This window comes from Wasmannia auropunctata, unplaced genomic scaffold (assembly GCF_000956235.1).
Source record: "Wasmannia auropunctata unplaced genomic scaffold, wasmannia.A_1.0 LD336090.1, whole genome shotgun sequence".
Classification (NCBI taxonomy): Eukaryota; Metazoa; Arthropoda; class Insecta; order Hymenoptera; family Formicidae; genus Wasmannia; species Wasmannia auropunctata.
In genome coordinates this window covers 2,701,237-2,721,516 of record NW_012026800.1, presented here as the reverse complement: position 1 = coordinate 2,721,516, position 20,280 = coordinate 2,701,237, and the positions used below count along the sequence as shown (strand labels likewise).

Here is a 20,280-nt window from a genome sequence, read left to right as displayed (position 1 = left end):
CGCCCACTGTGGATGCCTCGTCGTCCGCTCCGGGGCGCAACATGGTGGCGGGCCGCAGCTCGGGGTGAGTGTTGATGTGAGGTGGAGGCGCGATCCCAACACCCCGGTACCGATCATCGCGGGTGTCACGGACGATATCCGGCACGCGTGGCGCAGGACGGGGACAGGATCGACGATCTGAGACGCGCGAGAAGTATGTCCCGAGCGCGACGAGTGCGCGAGCGACAGGCGTGAGTGAACGGGTTACGGGGTAACGTCACACCGCCGCGGCCCGCGGGCAGCTCGCGTGCGAGACACACGCGCGCGAGTGAGAGATCCCCCGGGGGTTCCGCCGCGTCGCGGACGACGACATGCTGCCGATCGACGGGTTCTCGATGACGGGCGAGCGACGGGCACGCGGCGACCACGTCGCCGGGGTCGCTCGGTTGGCGAGACACGCGCTCCTGCTGCTGTACCTCCTCGCGGTCCTCCAGCTGCAGGGACCGTCGCCGGTCGCCGGCGAGTCCCTGGGCGACCCGTACAAGATACTGGGCGTGTCGAAGCGCGCGACGGTGCAGGACATCCGGAAGGCGTACAAGCACCTCGCCAAGGAATGGTGAGTGGCGCGCGTAACGTGGACTCTCCGCTGCGGGATATGGAAACGTGCTGTATGCTGCTCCTCCCGTAAGCGCGAAACGTACAAACGTGCGATTTTCTTTCAGGCATCCGGACAAAACTGATCATCCAATGGCTGAGGACAAATTTGTAGAGATAACAAAAGCTTACGAGGTAAGTTGTACAGGGTGCTTTCCATTCAGCGACACAAGTCGACACAAGCGTCGTTCCTGCCTTTTTCAACATCCAGTGACAACAAGGACAGAATGACACTTGTGTCGCCAAATGGAAAGCGCGCATAGCACTTGAAACGATACGCGAGACGGGGCGCAGCAACGAGGGGAGATTACTCTTTTATTAACTTGTCGCATCGAATTGCTCAGCTTTTAACAGATCCGGAGAGAAGGAGAAGGTTTGATAATCATGGAATTACGGAGGAGAGTATACCCAGGCAAAGGAGGGACAATAGTCACTTCAACGTTCACGATCCACTCGAGGACTTGTTTACCGATAATTTTAAATTCCACTATCAAAGCAGAGACATCACGTTGTTCCACAAAATGAGCATCACATATCGGTAATGGTGTATACCTCTCGCGCGCGACCAGCGTCCTGTCGCTGCAGGGATGTCGCATTCAAATGCCTCGTACAAATTGCAGAGGGTTCGAAAACGTAATAGTGCCCAAGACTTACCGTATGCCGTACTTGATCCTATTCTACTCCGACTGGTGCTTCATGTGTCTGCAAGTGGAGCCTACCTGGCGACGACTGATCGACGAGCTGGAACCTCTGGGACTCGGCCTGGCCACGGCGCACGCCAAGAAGGAGTCCACTCTGGCGAGACGGCTCGGCATCCACTCTCTTCCGTGTCTCGTGATTGTCGTGGATGGGCGCACTAGCGTCTACAAGGAATCTCTGTTCAGCATTCAGAAAATTGTTGGTACGTGTTTGCTACTTTTAAAATTACTTTGCCTCGTTCTCTCTCGCTGTCTTGTTTTAAGAACTCTCGAAAGATTGTGAACTAATATAAATCTATTTGCAGAATTTGTACGAAGTAGGCTACCATATAAATTAATAAGTACTATTAGTAATAGTAACGTTGAAAATTTCTTATCGGGCTGGACGGATAATCGAATACGCGCTTTGATATTTGAGAAGAGAGACTTTATTCGCTTGCGATATTTGCTTACGTCTTTTCACTATAGAGATCGAGTAGCCTTCGGCTTTGTCCAGGTAAGCATTTTCTGATATTCAATCAGTGATATACAATCTAACTCAAATTACTTCTTAATTATCATTTTTATTCTTTTTTTTTTTTTAATAGATCGGCATACCGGAGACTGAGAACATAACGTCGAAATACAAAATCTCAGGCGAATTAGACACTTTACTGCTCTTTAACGAGAATTCTGAGAAACCAATGGCGTCTGTCAGTATGAAGGACATTTCCAGCGAGACCATGCATAATGTTATCACCAACAATAAATTCCTCGTATTACCGAGGCTTTCAAATCAAGCCATGTTGGACTCTATATGCCCGCCTGAATGGCTGAAGCCGCAGAAGCGATTGTGCGCCGTTCTGATATCGCAGCAGAGTAGTCCTCTGCACGACATGGCTAGGCACAAGTTTAGACAAGCGGCATTGGAGTCATCTTATAGGTAATGTTTATCTCCTAAAGAAATTTTTAATACATATTTTTTTATATATACGATCATAAAATATTGATAGATAGATTTATCTAGTTAAAATATAATATAGTTTTTAATAGAGATTCAAGATAGATTCGTCGATTTTAATAGAGATTCAATAGAGATTCGTCGAATTTAATAGAAGCTTAATGTCTTTAAATGTATCAGAGATATATACGATATTAATTTCTACATACTATATATATTTGTCTCAAAATTTTATTTAATAATACTTGCAGCACGGAACGTGTCAGATATGCATACGTATTCAAAGATACGCAACCTGAATTTGTATCAGCACTATCAGCCGGTGAAGGCAGTCCGCTGGAGCCTTTGTTACATATCGTCATCATATGGAGACGAGATGCGAATCACTTGAAGTACGAATGGCTCCCTCACGGTTGGGTCGAGGCCGTTCAGGATGATCGTATATGGAACGAGACGCGTAGACATTTGGAGAAAACTATACAGAGGCTGTTACGCGCCACCGAAGCTTTACCATACGCTGCTGTCGTAGGGGAATTGGCGGATGAACATGCACAGGTATGCGTCCGCAGTAATCATAATATTCTTCCTGATCCAACAAATTTATTAGTACACCATATATTAACACTTTAATATACTTTTCCAGGGTACTGTAGACAGATTGATAGGAAGGGCATTATTAGCAGTAGACTATATATCGGATAATCTTACGAAAGAGCAAATTTTACCTTTGATATCGGTACTGGTGACCCTCATGCTGATAGGACTCGCGGGATATGGAATGTCGTACCTAGCGTAAGTGGAATTAAAGTGTTACATTTCTAATTTTTTTATTTCAATACTGCTAAGAATTTTAAGTTTATCTAATATAACTTCCGAAAAAAAATTGTATCCAAATCATCGATCCTATTTCTTCACAACATATCAATTTAACGAACATAATTAATAATGCTTTAGAGCATATATTGTTAATTTTGTACGTTAAATTGATATATTGCGGGGAAATAATATCTTGCGTATTATATCAGTTTATTGAATATAAATGTTATATATGTTTATATATATGAATTTATGTATTTTTATTTCCAGTAAGCTAGAAGAAGCAAGTGTCCAGGCCGACCGTGTTCAGTGCAAGGACAACGGCAAGCCGCTCCCATCGCAGCCGCAGCTACGATTGCACGAATTACGCGCGGAGAAATTCAACGGATTAGTTCGGCTTTTGAAACCAGGCTGTCGGACCATCATTCTGCTGATCGACGCCCAAAGCCGATTAAAGTTATTGCCAGCTTTTCACAAAGCTGTGTGGCCTTACAGGTACGCTCCGTTCGTTAGCATTTCCTATTTCAGGCAGCACGTCTGTCATGTAATAATAATTATAATGAAATTTTATATATCGGAATTAACGATGTTAACATATGACAAAGCACGGAAAGGGAGTGTCACCGTAAATCATTTTTCATTCTTCAGAAAGAATAAAACGCTTATGTTCGCACATATGTCATTAGAAAGGGGTCTTGATTGGTACAAGAAACTGTTATCTCTCACTTTACCCGAGCAGAAGGAATTAAACATAAATGCCAAGAACTGCGTCGGCACGGTCCTGTCCTTAAACGGACATCGAAAGTATTTCTGCATGTACCATGCCAAACATCCGGAGCATTCTAAGGGTAAACTAAGATCTAAGGTGCGTGTCCGAATATACCTTGAAGCTAAAGCCACGTTATCTGCTCATCTGGAAATTGAATTAATCATCGTATTACATATTATAGCGTATAGAAAAGATGACCAAGCAACTCGCCCAGAGATCCGAGGATCCGGAAGCGGGCGCTTTTATCGGTTTTGACAGTTCCAATGAATCCGAGCTGTCTCAAGACGAGGTACGCAACGACACGCGATTAACAATGTTCTTAATTTTTTAACTGTAATGTTGACAATAATTTTGATATATCTTTTTTTGACTTTTTCGATTATTTAATTTTTTTTTTTAAATAATAAATATTATAAGTAATAAATATGATAGTGAATATAAATATTATAAGTAATAAATATGATAGTGAATATAAATATTATAAGTAATAAATATAATAGTAAATATTCAAAATTTGCAAAATTAAGTAAAAGTTTGCAGAAAACATCGTGTCGCAATTCTCTTTTTAACGATCACGTTTCTTGCAGGGTGGAAATAACATTTTATATCAAGAGAACCTTCTAGACGGATTACCCATGTGGCTCGACAGATTGTTCGAAGGATTAACGCAACGTTATTATATAAACTATTGGCCCGAGTTCACTGCCAAGTAAAAAGGAGAGGAGAAATACGTTTTTTTTTTCTACACTTGTAGAGGAGACTATGACGCCTAGGGACATATTATTTTGGAACACGTTGTTTACCTTCCCAACACAAACGGAAGCCTTAAGTTTGGTTGCTCGACGATATTGCTTCAGTCATCACTTGTTTACAGCCTGACTAAGTACATATTTTGTACTCATTTAATTTTCATCCAGAAACAATTCTTACCGGGGCTATTTCGTAAGTATTTCTTTTATCAGATATACATCTTCTGATTTTTTAAGGACGCTTTCTTCTAATTTCTTTTAAAAAATTTGTACACCAAAACGTTCAAATACATTGAGATTTTTATTTTAGCTGTTAGTATATTTATAAAACTTTATTTTTCATGTATCTTTAGATACATGAGACTTTTTGTATCCCGTTCTTCTTTTTCCGTAGGTTATCGTAATGCAGTTCGAAAACGTAGAAAACGAAAACTGTGTTAGATTAAATAGATACGAAATAGCAATTACGGATATTTTAGAAATGGGATATGGTTTAGATACTGCTGCAACAGCCTACGGACTTGATATAGATTATCTGTCTATGTTTTTTCATACTATTCTTACTAAGGGAAAAGTTGTTAAAGGCAGAAATAAATGTCTATCGTTTTTCGACGAGCTAGCATTTCTACTATACGTGAAAATATGTCGTCAAGACCACTGTGTTTGCTTAGCATGCTTCAAAGAATATCTTCCACGTCTAATTTACAAATTCGTGAAACAAAACAATATAATTTATCCGTCACAATGGGACAATTGTCGGGCGGCGGATGAAATTACGAAAGAACGATTTCTGAAGAGACACGAAAATGAAATTTCAAGATTATTTTTGAAAGATTGCTTGAGATTATCTCCGAACAATCTGCTTAAAAAATCGCTGTACTTTTAAGAAGATATTCTCAAATGCCCGTCGAGCTTTAGATATCCGCGCAAACGTACTGGAACATTGGAACTCCCGGACGAACGTTTCTTGAAGCAAACAAGGAGGACCTTATGGACATAAATTCCGCGCAAAGATGGATGATCATTAAAAGGAGACACGATGTTTTCTGCAAATTTTTTCTTAATTTCTGCAAATATTGAATATTTACAATTAACGAAAAAAGAAAGGTTAAATAATCGAAAAAAAATCAAAAAAAGGATATATCAAAAGAAATCAGTAGGTATCACAGTCTCCTCTATACCTCGGTAAAAGTGATAAACAAGGTTATCGCCTAGTCAACAAGAATATTATTGCCATCGGGATTATACTGTGATTCGAATGGACACAGACACAAGACCCTGTATAAAGACAAAACATATTCATTACTTATGCTAAGTACCGTTTATAAACATATTTACAGTTTCCTGCATTTTAACATTTTTAGATTGGTCTTTAAGTATTGTTAAAAGAAAGTACATTATAAAAATGAGAGTTATGTAGCGCAGCTAGAAGGAGAAAGAGAAAGATTTTCACCGAGCCGGTGGATCGAGATTTCTCTGGATATAGATCAAGTTTTCTATATACTACTACTTCATCCGTTCCTATATTACTCGGGATGCTCTTTCTATTCCTCGAAATTACTTGTATCTAGTCAACACGTTACCAAAAAAGGTTAGCAGTATTGCACAGTACAAGCGAATATAGATCATTTATATTTCCTCTAATGACTGCGAAATCGCAATCGATTGCGATTCTCGTTGCGTTCGAATACGTTAACTCCTTACGATATTGTAACGATCGCTATTTTTAGTGTCTCGTAAAAAAAAAAGAGGAGTAAGAATGCGTATTGATATGTTCATCTACCTAAATGCGTATACTCTGTCGCTTGGTTCGCCCTGAGTTTAACGGTAATCGCCATATATCGTACGAGCGTATTTCTCGAATCCGAATGGTCACAGTAGCACATATCTCTACCTGCAGAATTTATGCTTTATCGATATGTAGTTACCGTAAAATCGATATAATTCGTAAGCGCAAAACCCAAATGTTAGCATGATAAAGGTCTTATATAAAAGAGATATAATTGCCCTTATCAAGATTTATATACGTCCATTACATTTTATTTTCGCTCGCTCTACTTTTCCACACCGGCTCTCTTGTTAGTTGTATTATTCTCTAAATAATACATATGTACGTATTGTTTATAGATAATGTATATGTATATATATATACGTATTATATTATTTAAGTATTACATTTATCCGATTTATCCGCCAAAGTATTTTAGCGAACTTCTAAAGAGATGTTTACTTCCCTTTCGAATATGTAATCGGTTTTTTTTTTTGCAAAGCGACAGATGTAGGTACTTATTTACATATACATACAATATTTCCTTATTATCAAGAAGCTATTAGATAATATATTAAACGTTGTACTATAGAGAAATGAGATACATTGTAACGCTGTTGAAGCTGCAAATTATGTGCGCTCAATTGTTTATACTTTATATCCTTATATATGAAGATAAAAATTTGATGAGACAAATATTAAATTACAATTATAATTCTTCCTAGGCACCCGACAAGTAATTCTCTGTTTAATTATTGTTCTCTCGTTCTGTTAGCAAATGCAGACACGATTCGCCTGCCGTGTTAAAAGATTCACAGAGTCAAAATGTGCTTTGTGTTTATCGATTTGATAACCGAGAGCGCGATACGATTGAAGGTACATCGTATAGACTATAGGCATACTGAAGGTACATCGTACGTTTTATTGTCGCGTCACAACTTTTTCTTCCGAATTCGGCACGATGTGAACACAGCGGAGTTAACATTTCTATCCTTGATAGCGTTAATCTTGCTGGTACTCTAATCTTCAGCCAATTATCATATTACACGAATATTATTACACATTTGATTAGACTTTTAATAGCGTTTTTAAACGCGGCGGTATATTCATATCAATTTTGCGGTAACTATAAAGTGCTTTAAGTTATTGCTCGTTTCTCGTAAGCATTATGTGATACAGCGAACTGTCGAGCTGATTTTGCGAGATGTGCACTGCGATATATACATTTGTTATCTCTCGCAAAAGCACCGATAAAGAAATAACGTATCTAGGAATGTTTGTTAATAAAGCGTGTAGTTTATCGTACGTTATCCGCAGATAGAAGTATGTACGTATGTATATGTACGTATCTTTCTCAATGTTGGCCGGTATACTCGATCGCCCGATTTATTTCTAAAGTTATAAGTATATTTTGCTGCGTTCGGAAATTACATAGAATAAGATCCGCATAAAAATAAGGAGGAGGGGGTGAGCGAAAACGGGGATTGCGTATTCATTGTATATCACATTGATCACTTTATTTCGTTAAGGAACATTGTTTATGCTGTTTCTTACGCTGCAGTTCTGGAAATACTTCGTACATCAATACTTCAAATATATCCTGTAATAAAAAAAAAAAGAGGAATCACAGTGAAAGAAATGTGCAAAGAGATCGATATACATACACACCGCATGCGCTTCGACGACGAGACGAAGCGACGGTTACAAAGCAAGCTCGATACTTACGTAAAACAGCTGCTTGTTCAGATTCACGTTTTGCAGGGAATCGAAAACCTTAATCGCGCCACGCTGAGCGCTCTGCGCCCCCACTAGATTCGTCAATACTTCAGGTACATTGTTGAGAAATTGCCTGCGCGCCTCGCCGCGCGTCTTCAACTTCTCCTCGTCGGTGCGAAGAACGGTCTCGGACACGAGCTGCCCGTTCGGCCACCACGATCTCGTGAACAGCTGTATGTAATAATGGAGCATCGGCTCGGAGAACACCCACGCAACGGTATCTCTGATTTGTCTGCAAACCAATGAACATGTTAACGCGCGTATCTCGAAAAATATCTTATAACTAAACCACGAAACATTAGGAAATTACAAAATTAGTTATTTGTACGAAATAATGTATCTAAAAATGGAGAGTGTTAAAAAAGTCTTACATGAGGCAAATAAAGTTTTGTGTACGCAATGTCTCACCTGTTTATGGTACGCCCGTAAGTAATCTGTACGAAGGTGATCAGAGACCGTCTGAGCCAACGAAATACGCCTCTTAGATCGAAAACTTCCCCGAGGAGCGTGTACAACGGCTCCGCGATCGCGTCTTTGCTGGCGTTCAGATAGTTGTCCGTGCCGGTACGGCCCGTCTCGCTGTCGTCCAGCAGCAACGAATAATCCTCTTCGTCTTCCTTGTCGCGTGGCTCGGTGCTACCGACGGATCTGTGAATTTTTACAGAGTGAAAAAGAAGATTATTATTAATTTAATCTAATAATAAATAATATGTAAATATTATTAATGATCATGCAATGAAATTGGTGAGACGTACGTTTTGAATAACGTGGACAAGGAGAAGCGAGATTTCTTGGGAGACGGTGCCACCACGGCTTTAAGATGCTCCGAGCTTGGGCTGAGAAAGGTGTACAACGCCTCGCTTTGATTAAGTCTCTCGTCCTCCAAGATAAACTGTAAGAATTAATAGGTAAAGTAAGAGAAACAGCATTGATAAAGCAATCCAGATTCACATACATTCAAATATTTTTGTATCTGCATCTTGGCTTTGTCGAGGGTGCTCTTGTCGGATTTCCCGAAGAATTTCAACGGCTGCGAGGGTAAGTCCAGGCTCTTAACGTTAGAGCACAATTGCCGTAATTTCCTATGGAGATCTTGGAAGTCCTGCAGTTTCCTCAGCACCACCCATCCGCTGGAGATGCTCTCGTCATTGTCTTCATCCTCTGCCATATGGACGACCAGTACGAATTGCGGAGGATCCCCGTTATCGGGCATCTATTCGATACGAGAATCGTATAAAAAATCTTTCCATAGATATACAGTGATGTATACAGAAAAAGTCCATATTAAAATTACCTCCGCACTCTGCACGTCGGCTCGCCAACGACCCAGATGTTCGGCCCACATTTCCGTGTGATTTAAATGCGCCTCCAACTGTCGCTTTTCACCTTGCAGCCATTCTACCTCTTTCGCCAGTATGCTAAGTACCTTGCTCTCGGGCTTGAGCGAGGATTTGAGCGCCTGCAGAGCTTGCATTTTGTTGTTTAATTTTTCGTGCAGCTGATCCAGCTTGCTACGAGCGTAATTCGATCGTTCGCCAACGAGCAAAGTCGACGACTCTGACAGTGTGCCGTCGACGATCTCGCGGTCCTCAACCAAACCTGGAAACACGGCAAAAGTTTATAAATACATTATTTGTAATATATAAAATCACGTTTCTAAATTACCCAGTTAAAATAAATTTTTACTAATTAAAACACAATCTAATATATAATGTAAAATACACTGACCTTCTGCTCTCTCATTAAGTAGTGCCTCCTGCATGGTTTTATACTGCTCGCTAACGAGAAACGACGGATAATACTTTTCCTGCAGCGTCTTGACAACGCCGTCTTGGACCTCGTAAAACACACTTGGTCCCGTGTCGCCCAACAAAAAGGCCTCCATCCGCTTTCGTACGTTCTTATCCACCTTGATCTCGGCGGTGGGTGAACGGATGTAGGTGTAAAAGATCTCGGCTCCCAATTGATGCCAGTTGGACCGTTCGGCGGCGCGTAATTCCTGCACCGCCGCCCAGTAACCGATCAGTCCTTGACTGGCGACCTGTTCCAGAAACTGGGACAAATACCGCCGGCCGATTACGTTATCCAGGATCGCTTGCAGCGGAAGTATCCTGCCTTCCGCGATCTCCGCAGCGTCGCAGATCTCCGTATCCTAGAAAAGATATCATTATCACAATGCTCAAAAATTGTCTCGTTACCGTTAAATCGTGCCAAGGTTTTCAACCTGACGAGGATATCCATCCCATCCCAACGTCTGCATGTGGCACTCGCACGTGTTCTTGGCGTACGTCAGCTGGCTGATGTACCTCTTTAATTTTCTCGCTCGAATGGCGTCGGAGTTGCCGAGCGCGTTATTCTCGGGATCCAAACCTTGTGCTCGCTTCACGTTTTGCACCGTGGTGGCTTGCATGATCTCGGTAACGATATTGTATCTGATATGTTTGAGAACCTCCAGATCCCTGGTGCTCTTGACCATGCGGATAAAGTCCTCGAACGACTCCGCGTATTCGTACGTTTTCCTGTGCATCGCCTCGGCGAGCTGCTGCTGGTCGATGTACGTCAGGATCTTCTGGTTGATATAATCGGGATCCGTGATTAAATCTATTGCCGGTTTTAGGACTGAAGGAAAGAAAAAATGTATGTAGATATAAGTAAATGAGAGAGAAATAAATAAATCATTTATACTTTTCAAAGAATGATCACAATGCTTACTCTTGCACGTGAGAACCTCTCTTAAAAGGTACTTTACTGGAGAAAGCGAGTAACTGCGTGGTAATAAAAATAGGATGTAAAGTTCGCTGATCTTCCTCAAGTATTCCAACTCGGCGACGGGCGACATCAGATGCGCCGACAAAATGAACACAGGGTCCTCCCCCTCCGACCTAAATGCGTACAAACGAATCAGCTTGCTTCTCGACTTCGCTCCTCCTCGAACACACCAACGAAAAGGGACACGCTTACGAGGCCGCCTGAGCTATCCTGATCTTCTCGAAGTGAAAGGTGAGCTTGTTCACTATATTGCAGACCACCAATTTGGTGTGGTCGACACGCGACAGGCGATCGTGCAGGCTCTGTATCGCGCCCCACACGTCCTGCTTCATGCTGTCTATCAGCTGCTCCGAGCCGAAGGCCAGGTCGTTCAGCCAGAAGCCGACAAAGTCCCGGAAGATCAAATCCAGGAGATTCTGCAGGGCGCCGTCCACCAGACGGGTGAAGACGACAGGATAGCGCGTGTGCTTCCTGGCGCTGGCCGACTTGGGCTCGTATCCCTTCTGAAAGGCCAAGCCATGAGTGGGCAATGATAAGAATTAGCGTGTCCACAGACGAATCCCCAGCAAACGCGGATTATACTGTAATATAATCTATAAGATAGCTACAGTACTGCAGCAACAATGTGATATTTCTGCAATATAGCTGGAATGTTACAATGTTGCAGTATTATAATCCTGTGTTTGCTGAGATTGTGCCTTCGCCTTCGCGTACCATCAACATGTTATGGAAGGCGTCCACTTCCGCGACGGTTCTGACAGTGCCGGAGCCGGTCTGGTGCTTGGGCGACAGGGCTATGTTGATCAGTATCATGATTAACGGGCCGACGAGCAGGCAGGAGCAAGTCAAAACGATGTAGAGGCTACAACACTGGATGCAGGTCCAGTCCATGATAATTCCCAGGCTCACGACGGCCAGCGACGTGACGCAAACGACAACGGGGGTGACCATGGTTTTCTCTCTCTAATAAGAGCGGCGAGACGACGGTGCTTATATCATCGGACGTATACGCACCCAATGACGCTTTTTAATCTCGCCGCACTGATAATACCAAAACAATACCGAGAGCCTCGCCATTTTTAAATGCCCAGCTTCTCGCACTTTGCGCTTCTCTCGGCGCCGAGGCTGCGTCATCTCGCGGCGAGACCGAGAAGCCACTTGACTGTCTCCTTTGAGTGTCGTGATAAGGAAGAGACTTCGATTAATTTAATTGGCATGCATTTATTAGCTCATCAAGTTTTATATTTGATTTCAATTAACTTATTTATATGTATGAATAAGCAAATTGAAATCAAATATATAACTTGATGAGCTAATTTAATCGGCATTTATTAGCTCATTAAGTTATATATTTGATTTCAATTAGCTTATTTATATGTGTAAATAAGCAAATTGAAATCAAATATATAACTTGATGAGCTAATAAATGCCGATTCAATTAATCGAAGTCTCTTCCTTATCACGACACTCAAAGGAGACAGTCAAGTGGCTTCTCGGTCTCGCCGCGAGATGGCGTAGCCTCGGCGACAACAGGAAGCGCAAAGTGCGAGAATCTGGACATTTAAAAATGGCGAGGCTCTCGGTATTGTTTTGGTATTATCAGTGCGGCGAGATTGAAAAGCGTCATTGATGGGTATGTATACGTCCGCTGATATAAGCACCGTCGTCGCGCCGCTCTTATTAGAGAGAGAGAAAACCATGGTCACCCCCGTACGTTGCACATCATCACATATCTATAGTGATATCTATTTATATTTTATTATATTAATTATATTTTAATTATATAGTAATTAGTATAATTTAAGACTTATTTTTCGTAGTCAATATGATGTAGAAAAAAAGATTATAAGATATATAATAATTACAAATTAGAAATTTTGTTTAATTGGGACACAATCCCACAGGTTAAATTCATTACTAATTAAACTCTCATTAACGCTGCGGATGGCTGTAATTCTTCGTGAAAATTTGATTATTTTTTTACGAAATTCCAGCTCGAAGCGCTAAATTAATTAAATGCAGTTGAAAAAAAGTATTATAGAGACAAAAAAATACGAAAATTAAATTTATTAAATGATATATATCTAGATATCTTTAGTCTCGTATTTGATAACAAATTTTTTATCGACAATCTTATACGACTGACTTATATATATTTTTTTTTTATCGCAACAAAAAGTTCGAGAATTATAAGCTCCTTGAAATATTAATTAGAGTGTCTTATCAACGCGTCTAATTGTCCGACGATTTTTTTCGTAGATATCGTGGACGCGATGTGAAAAAGTCCAGGGAAAAACAAGACTCGATCGACGCGCGAGTCGAATATATATATTTCTCGTCGCGCGGATTTTCACGTTGCTCAATAATCCGTGGATTCGCGCAATCGCGGACGAGCTGCGCGGAGCGATAAGTCGGCCGAGAGCGAGCGATAAATCGTCGGCGCGCGATAAAAAGCGATCGAACGCGTCATCGCGGAACGGTGATGGCTCGACTCATCTCTTTTTTTTTTCCACCCAATTTCTTCCGCGAGGACAAGGAGGGGGGGGCTGACGAAATCGACCTTGCGTCGCGTCACAACGCGGCCTAGTTGTGACAGGCCGCTTTTCGCAATAATCGCGCGCCGAAGATAAGGAGATCGTCAATTCGGTGACTGCAGCCGAGTGCGCGTGTAATTATGTCTACCTTGGAAACGGCGCGAGCATTAAAATCGTGCTCCAGTTAACGCGACCGATTGACGCCGCGGATGAAAACTTGTTGGCCTTCGCGCCGAACGTGAATAAATAATTATTTCCTTTTTTATTATCTTTCCTTCCTCATTTTTTACTGCTTCTTATTTCCTTTATTATTTCTTCCTTTTACCTCCTTTCTTATGATTCTTTGAATTTTCTTTTTTAATTATTGAAATCCGTTCTCTTCCAGGAAGCTGTTCGATTATAATTATAAATTTAAGGGACGTAAATGAAATCCCATTCAAATTTTCCGCTATTTCATCTCCTACGTATCGTGCGCTCCTGATAACGCGAACTTAGCTCTTGAAATCTGAATTTGCGACTCATTTCAGTTCGATTGTCCCCGCGGGAGAGGCGCGAACTCGTGTCGGATAATCGCCTCCGTAACTACGTAGCTCCTGGCGATTCTTGTTCCCCTGACAACTTCGACGATTTTTCGAAGGTATCGAGAGCACGTGTTCCAGCTCTCGTCTAATCTCTCGCGCATTGTTTTGAAATGAGAGACGTAAATGCCATCAGAGACACTTCTGCGTATTATATATCTTTGACTATATAAATAGTATAATACTTATATAGTCAAAGCGTATATTATATGAATTAAAATTTTATGTATAGCGTATATTTTGCATGCTGACGCTCATTTTTAGCGTCAAAACAGATCACGTAAACAAAATTGATATTCGTGAATTTTGATCACGTGATCTTTTTGACGCTAAAAATGAGTCGTCAGGATGAAACACGATATATCATATATAGATATTATATATAATTACGAAGAATAATGTATGCATATATTAATTAGAATATATATTATTTTACATTTGAAACTAATACAGCGTTATTTATTATTTATTATTTATATTATTGCTGCAGCGCTCTTAGATTACTATCGCATTTTTCACATCTATAAATCCTAATTATATTTATCAACGTTTAATAATTTATAGACTTACGGAATTTAATTAATAATTTCTCACTTCTGTCGCGATGTTGATAAAGAATTCAAATGGAATTAAGGATTTAAAGTTGAATATAGCAAGGAAAAATTGCATTAAATTGCATGCGCTCCATAAATCTTTTCAGATGTATATATAGGTACGTTGCAGTATTAAAAGATCGTGAGATATGAGACTTGGTATTTAATTCTTACATTTTCTGGCGTAATATTCATTTTTTTGGCATTTAAATGTTTAATCTCCACATATTTTCTGGCCTACTAAGATTTATATATTTTCTAAAATAATTTAGCGCTTTGACTGGCGATATATAATTGAGATCTGCGGCGATTTTTTTTCAGTGGAATCACAGCCTCTCTCGTCGATCTTTCCGATAAAAGATCATGAAATCGCCCGACCTTGAAGGATATTCGTCGTTCACACGGTCGGCGAAGTTCGGGGAAAATCGCATTCATATCCACGCATAATTTGAAGTGCAAGTCGCCAATTAAGTTTTACTTTCCAATCTCCGGGTGAGGGCCAGGTTCCCCGAGGGTCGCGAGGATGGCAGCCGAGCGAGCGGGCAGACGTCGCGGCGTTATCGCACAGCGTGGATCTCCTGCACGCGCCGCGGTGACACGTATAAAATGTCGACGTGAGCGAGATTTTTCGGCCTCTTTTCGTTGAACGTACGCCGGTACACCGTCGACGACGAACGACATGGCCCGACGACGCCGGATCTCCGTCGCGACGATCGCCCTCTGCTGCTGCTGCTGCCTCATCTCGCTGGCGAACGCAACGTTCGGCGTCAAGCCCGACGACAATCCCGACATCGAGCTCACGACGGTGAGTGCTATAGCCGCTCCTTTATAGGCTCTATTTGTAATACGATCGTTGTGACATGACTAGCTGAACGAAGCGCGCCGCAACAACGGATGGAACATACATTCTTATATCTTGAATGTCATCAGTTAAACCGCGGGCTTGCGCAATTACCCTCTCCTTTCATCGCGTTTATTTTACCATTTAGATGGATTCTTGGAGAGCTGAAGAAAGTAACGAGGGTAAGATGATGCTTAAGAGATTGATGTAGATCCTTGGGCATTTTTGCTCGATCACATCCTCCTGAAATTCTATATTCTTAAGATTCAACTTAATCGGCATCTATATAATTGATGCGCGAAATAAAAACGGACGAGCTTAACTTATGTTAATTTCGCCTTCTAACATGTATTTTCCTTCACAGCCGGAATTGGTGGTGAAATACGGATATCCCTTGGAGATTCACGATATCGTTACGAAGGACGGCTACGCGCTTCAGCTGCATCGAATACCGCGCGGCCGGGACGACGAGGAGGAGACGAAGTCCAGGATAAGGACGCCGATACTCTTGGTGCACGGTCTGGCAAGCAGCTCCGCCGATTGGGTCCTTATGGGGCCTGAAAAGTCCTTAGGTAGATCCTTACTTCTATTTTCGAGTAAGAGCTATAAAAAATTATTACCAATATCAGTGCATAAGATAACATTGACATTCGCTCGGATAAGGTAATATAATAGGGGACTTCTTTTATAGCGTACATATTAGCCGATGCGGGCTACGACGTGTGGCTCGGAAATAACAGGGGCAACATCTACTCGAGGAACCACACCTCGTTGTCGCCGAATGATCGAGCTTTTTGGAATTTCAGGTAACTGAAACGTTGCAGAGGACTAATGACAATTTTATTTTTATTAGAAGAAATCGCACAGAATTCTCGCTGCACTAGCCATTGATATTCATTTAACTTGACCGTTCACAATTAAAAATTCCAAGTAAAAAGTCAGACATCTGATTAATCTAAAAAATGTTAAATAATAAAGCTCGTGCAGAGATCGCAATTGAATTTATAACTTTAACTTAAATTTGTGCTCGTTTTAAGAAATATTTATTTCAACACAAATTTAAAATTAATAAGAAAGATCATCGCAGGGAAACTTGTACGTGTTTCAGTTACCACGAGCTTGGCATCTACGATCTTCCCGCGATGATCGACTGTATTTTATACACGACGGGACACGAGAGGCTCTATTACGTCGGTCATTCGGAAGGTAGCACGCAGTTCTTGGTGATGGCGTCGGAAATGCCCGAGTACAATTCGAAGATTATCCTGATGATCGGTCTGGCGCCCGCGGCGTTCAGCGGCAACCTACGCGGACCGATTAGGAAACTCGCCAAGTTGACGTACTTCGGCGTGGTGAGAGAAACGTCGCGATCCGTGACTTTTGAATGCGATTTTATGTCGATCTCAAAGTCGCATTCAAAACCCTCGGTCGTAATTTCCTTTCGTTCCTTTTGCAGTGGGTCGGCGAAACTTTCGGCTACCCGGAATTCCGCTCGCGGTCCGATTGGGCGAAATTCGTATCGAACCTATTCTGCCAGAAAGCGGCGTCCACGCAATTCATTTGCAGCAATATCCTGTTTATGGTCACGGGATTCAGTCGTGCGGAATTAAATACAGTAAGAGTACACGACACGCATTCATCGATTTCAATTCCCTTCTTTCCTTTTATTCGTTTTACTTATTGATCGAGCTCTTCTTTTCGCTGCTGTTAGGAGTACCTGACGGTCATCATAGGCCACGTGCCCGCAGGGGCTTCCTGGAAACAATTCGTGCATTACGGTCAAGGATATATTAATGCAGGTAACATCGTGATAATTGTGAAAGAGAAGGGAAAGATAAATATGTGCCGAGTGCCGTATTGCCTGTATTGTATATATTATAATACCGAGTGATGCTTGAGGAAATTTCAAAATGCTTCAGGACGCTTCAGACAGTACGACTACGGCAACGAGAAGAATCTTCGGGTATACAATTCAACGACGCCGCCGGATTACCAGCTGGAAAAAATCACGACGCCGATCGCTCTTTTCAGTAGCGACAACGATTGGCTAGCAAATGCGAAGGTATACGCCAAGGCGCAACTGGAAAAAAAATGTTCCTTTTATAAAAGCATTCGAGTTCGATTCAGTCGAACAAATTTTGTAGAAACTTATCTTAAACGTTAGATTTTTTTTCTCTTTCTAAAATTTATATAATCAAAATTCGTTAACGTCAATCGTCGCTCGTTAACGTGATGTGATTTTTATTCAAGGACGTGGACCTCTTGTCGCAACAGGAAAAAATGTTCCTTTTATAAAAGCATTCGAGTTCGATTCAATCGAACAAATTTTGTAGAAACTTATTTTAAATGTTAATTTTTTTCTCTTTCTAAAATTTATATAATCAAAATTCGTTAACGTCAAATTCGTTGCTCGTTAATGTGATACGATTTTCATTCAAGGACGTGGACCTCTTGTCTACGAAACTCAACAGCGTCGTGTTTCACTGCAAGACTCCCGCCAACAGCACCTTCAATCACTACGACTTCATATGGGGAAAGTCCTCTCCGCAAATGGTGTCATGGCCTATTCTGCGACTGCTGGCCCAGTATCAATAGCCTTTTTTGGGGATTAAAAAAAAAGGGGGGACATACCCTTTCTGAAAGACAGAAAGTTACAAGTGCGTATAATGAATCGGTCTAATTTATTGTTGTTATATTATTAGTATTATCATCATATAATACGTTTGCGTTTACATTATATATATAGTCCGTACTATGTTTAACTTCACTCCCGCCTCCGTCAGATTGCATAGCGCTCTGCATTCAAAATTCACCTGCGTCGAACTAACGTTAAAACGTAACTTATATATATGTGTATATATATATATATATATATATATATATATATATACATATATATCTTCTCTCGATTATGTAATGTCGCTCTATGTACATTTATACAAACTCCATCGTAATCAGTCTGCGATCACTGCGTAAGAAACTACATTCGCGATTACAATTCATCGCGAGCCGCGTCATCCCGGCCGCCGGTATAATTACAAACTTACACTCCTTCGACCTCTAATCGCACTTGAGCATCGTCCGGAGAAGGGCACCCTTCTCCGCCTCGAAAAACCGTCCCGCCTGAAACGAACGCAGCGTGTCGAATCCTGGAAGAGATAGGTCGCCGAAAGGAATTTCGCTTCTCGCGGCTGATGCTTTAAGCGATCGATCCTGATTTATCCCAATGTACACAATGTAATTAGAGTTATATGTAGCCTATATGCTAACTTACGCTTTAATCGTTTAGCATAACTTCTTAAAAGTTACCCATGCGGGGAGTAATGAATGAGCCAGTTCGCGAGTTTCGCGAGAATCACATGCGAGATGACAGTGATTTGGATGGCCCTATATAAGAATCGCCCTTTTCACAAGCGAATAAATTTATAAATTAAATCTTAAAGTAAATCTAATTGGAATCAATTCAATCTGCGCTTCAATCTCTCGGCCTCTTTTAATTCCACGGCATGATAGAGCGGAATGAAAGGTGGAATCGGTGACGCGCTTGAAAATATCGCTCGCGGAACTGGCCCTTTATAACGTATAGGTAATAATAATAATGTACATAGTTGTATGTCGCATGATATGTATTAGTTTATGTTAGAATAGGTCGGATGGATAGATCGGGGGAGGCTTCCCCCGCGTGATTCATATGAAAATTTATGAATCGCCTTCGACCGGCGGCGGCGGCGAAGGCCCCATGCATTTATCACCGCGGCCGCGGTGAGTGAACGGGACCTCACCGCGCGTCGTTACGCCTGGCATGTGAATCGTGCGAACCGATGAAAAATTGCGCGATTAAACCATAATCGATACTTGAGCTCATGTGTGTTGGCCACTCGAGGTTCACCTAAAAACTCGATATCTATATATCTTTCGCAATAAAAACACACTTGATTACAATTTAGTTTCTATAAAAATCTCGACAGCACATAAATCTCCGATAGCCGTAGTTAACTATAAAATGTACGGATATATATCCATTTCTACCAATGTAGATTAACTTTAATCTCATTTTAACTTATACTTTTTATCCTTTTCTAATTCTAAGAATTAAAAAATGATACGGAGTAAGCTGAACCATAGATTAAAGTTAATCCACATTGATAGAAATGGACAATAGCAACCGTTATCCGCGCGCGGTTCGGTAAATACAATTTTCTCGGAGGCGCGTGTCGCGTCACCGAGTGTTACAACAATTATAATTTGACATTTTGTATTTTAACGAGATAATTTCACGATATAGAAGACTTTGCAAACGTCAAAGACTACATACATATCAATAGATACAATAGAATTGAAACTGCGACGTGCACCTCTTCCACCACCACGCGAAACTAACACATTCTCGATTAAAAAGAAAAACGTAGCTTACGTATACGAAGGAGAAAGAAAAAAAGCTATTGAAATCTTCCGGATTTAACGCTGCTCTTTCAGAGCATCTTCCATCTTGTTAATAAATTCTTTTAATATCGCTTTTAAAGTTCAGAGTGAAATAAAGACAAAGTTATTGATATGTAACAGACAAAAGCCAAAGGTATTGCGTTGAAAAAGCGGGAATAAAATCTCTGTGATAAAAAATTATACCTCATTGCGCACGTATACGAGAAGCGATGCAAAAAGCCGCGTTCGTGGTGGAGCGAGAGGTAACTGATTAATTCCTTTGCACGTAGGGATTGTTTTATTCGTTACCACCTTAAAGGAACAGAATCACAATATCTTCCGGTCCGTGAAGATATTAATCGCGGCTATATCGTAGGGTGTGGGTAGCCCGCCG

At 41.2% G+C, this 20,280-nt stretch overlaps 3 protein-coding genes across 4 annotated transcripts; 2 read left to right on the top strand and 1 right to left on the bottom strand.

Annotated features, from left to right (window-relative positions):
- The first annotated feature begins 374 nt into the window (after window positions 1-374).
- Window positions 375-7,071, top strand: LOC105448068 (dnaJ homolog subfamily C member 16). The gene is made up of 12 exons (XM_011686431.1): window positions 375-595; window positions 702-768; window positions 978-1,171; window positions 1,254-1,534; window positions 1,637-1,827; window positions 1,919-2,253; window positions 2,523-2,826; window positions 2,915-3,063; window positions 3,358-3,582; window positions 3,736-3,952; window positions 4,038-4,145; window positions 4,444-7,071. Exons 1-12 carry the CDS (start codon window positions 375-377, stop codon window positions 4,567-4,569), a joined length of 2,418 nt encoding a protein of 805 aa, XP_011684733.1. The 3' UTR covers window positions 4,570-7,071.
- Window positions 7,072-7,864: 793 nt separating this feature from the next.
- On the bottom strand, window positions 7,865-12,023 carry LOC105447903 (sorting nexin-25-like). 2 transcript variants are annotated; one of them, XM_011686197.1, is made up of 11 exons: window positions 11,633-12,023; window positions 11,111-11,421; window positions 10,862-11,031; window positions 10,374-10,768; window positions 9,878-10,301; window positions 9,444-9,748; window positions 9,105-9,362; window positions 8,905-9,041; window positions 8,558-8,797; window positions 8,099-8,381; window positions 7,865-7,973 (listed from the first exon to the last, which is right to left on the bottom strand). In XM_011686197.1, exons 1-11 carry the CDS (start codon window positions 11,867-11,869, stop codon window positions 7,890-7,892), a joined length of 2,844 nt encoding a protein of 947 aa, XP_011684499.1. In that variant the 5' UTR covers window positions 11,870-12,023; the 3' UTR covers window positions 7,865-7,889. The 2 variants fall into 2 exon arrangements, with proteins under 2 accessions (XP_011684499.1, XP_011684500.1); XM_011686198.1 differs by having other exon boundaries at window positions 11,111-11,418.
- A 3,236-nt stretch (window positions 12,024-15,259) lies between these two features.
- On the top strand, window positions 15,260-18,320 carry LOC105447902 (lipase 3-like). The gene is made up of 8 exons (XM_011686196.1): window positions 15,260-15,428; window positions 15,829-16,036; window positions 16,156-16,270; window positions 16,573-16,816; window positions 16,921-17,079; window positions 17,176-17,263; window positions 17,384-17,526; window positions 17,904-18,320. The coding sequence occupies exons 1-8, from the start codon at window positions 15,303-15,305 to the stop codon at window positions 18,057-18,059; spliced, it is 1,239 nt and encodes a 412-aa protein (XP_011684498.1). The 5' UTR covers window positions 15,260-15,302; the 3' UTR covers window positions 18,060-18,320.
- Window positions 18,321-20,280: the final 1,960 nt, after the last annotated feature.

What these genes read in the sequence shown, in the direction of transcription:
- LOC105448068 (XM_011686431.1), top strand. Translation starts at nt 375, where the DNA reads ATGACGGGCGAGCGACGGGCACGCGGCGACCACGTCGCCGGGGTCGCT. An exon ending in AGATAACAAAAGCTTACGAG is followed by an intron (nt 769 to 977) that starts GTAAGTTGTACA and finishes CGAATTGCTCAG; the next exon opens with CTTTTAACAGATCCGGAGAG. An exon ending in TAGCCTTCGGCTTTGTCCAG is followed by an intron (nt 1,828 to 1,918) that starts GTAAGCATTTTC and finishes TTTTTTTAATAG; the next exon opens with ATCGGCATACCGGAGACTGA.
- LOC105447903 (XM_011686197.1), bottom strand. Translation starts at nt 11,869, where the DNA reads ATGGTCACCCCCGTTGTCGTTTGCGTCACGTCGCTGGCCGTCGTGAGC. An exon ending in CCTTCCATAACATGTTGATG is followed by an intron (nt 11,422 to 11,632) that starts GTACGCGAAGGC and finishes TTGGCCTTTCAG; the next exon opens with AAGGGATACGAGCCCAAGTC. An exon ending in TTGTCCACGTTATTCAAAAC is followed by an intron (nt 8,798 to 8,904) that starts GTACGTCTCACC and finishes AAAAATTCACAG; the next exon opens with ATCCGTCGGTAGCACCGAGC.
- LOC105447902 (XM_011686196.1), top strand. Translation starts at nt 15,303, where the DNA reads ATGGCCCGACGACGCCGGATCTCCGTCGCGACGATCGCCCTCTGCTGC. An exon ending in GGGGCCTGAAAAGTCCTTAG is followed by an intron (nt 16,037 to 16,155) that starts GTAGATCCTTAC and finishes CTTCTTTTATAG; the next exon opens with CGTACATATTAGCCGATGCG. An exon ending in AGTTGACGTACTTCGGCGTG is followed by an intron (nt 16,817 to 16,920) that starts GTGAGAGAAACG and finishes TTCCTTTTGCAG; the next exon opens with TGGGTCGGCGAAACTTTCGG.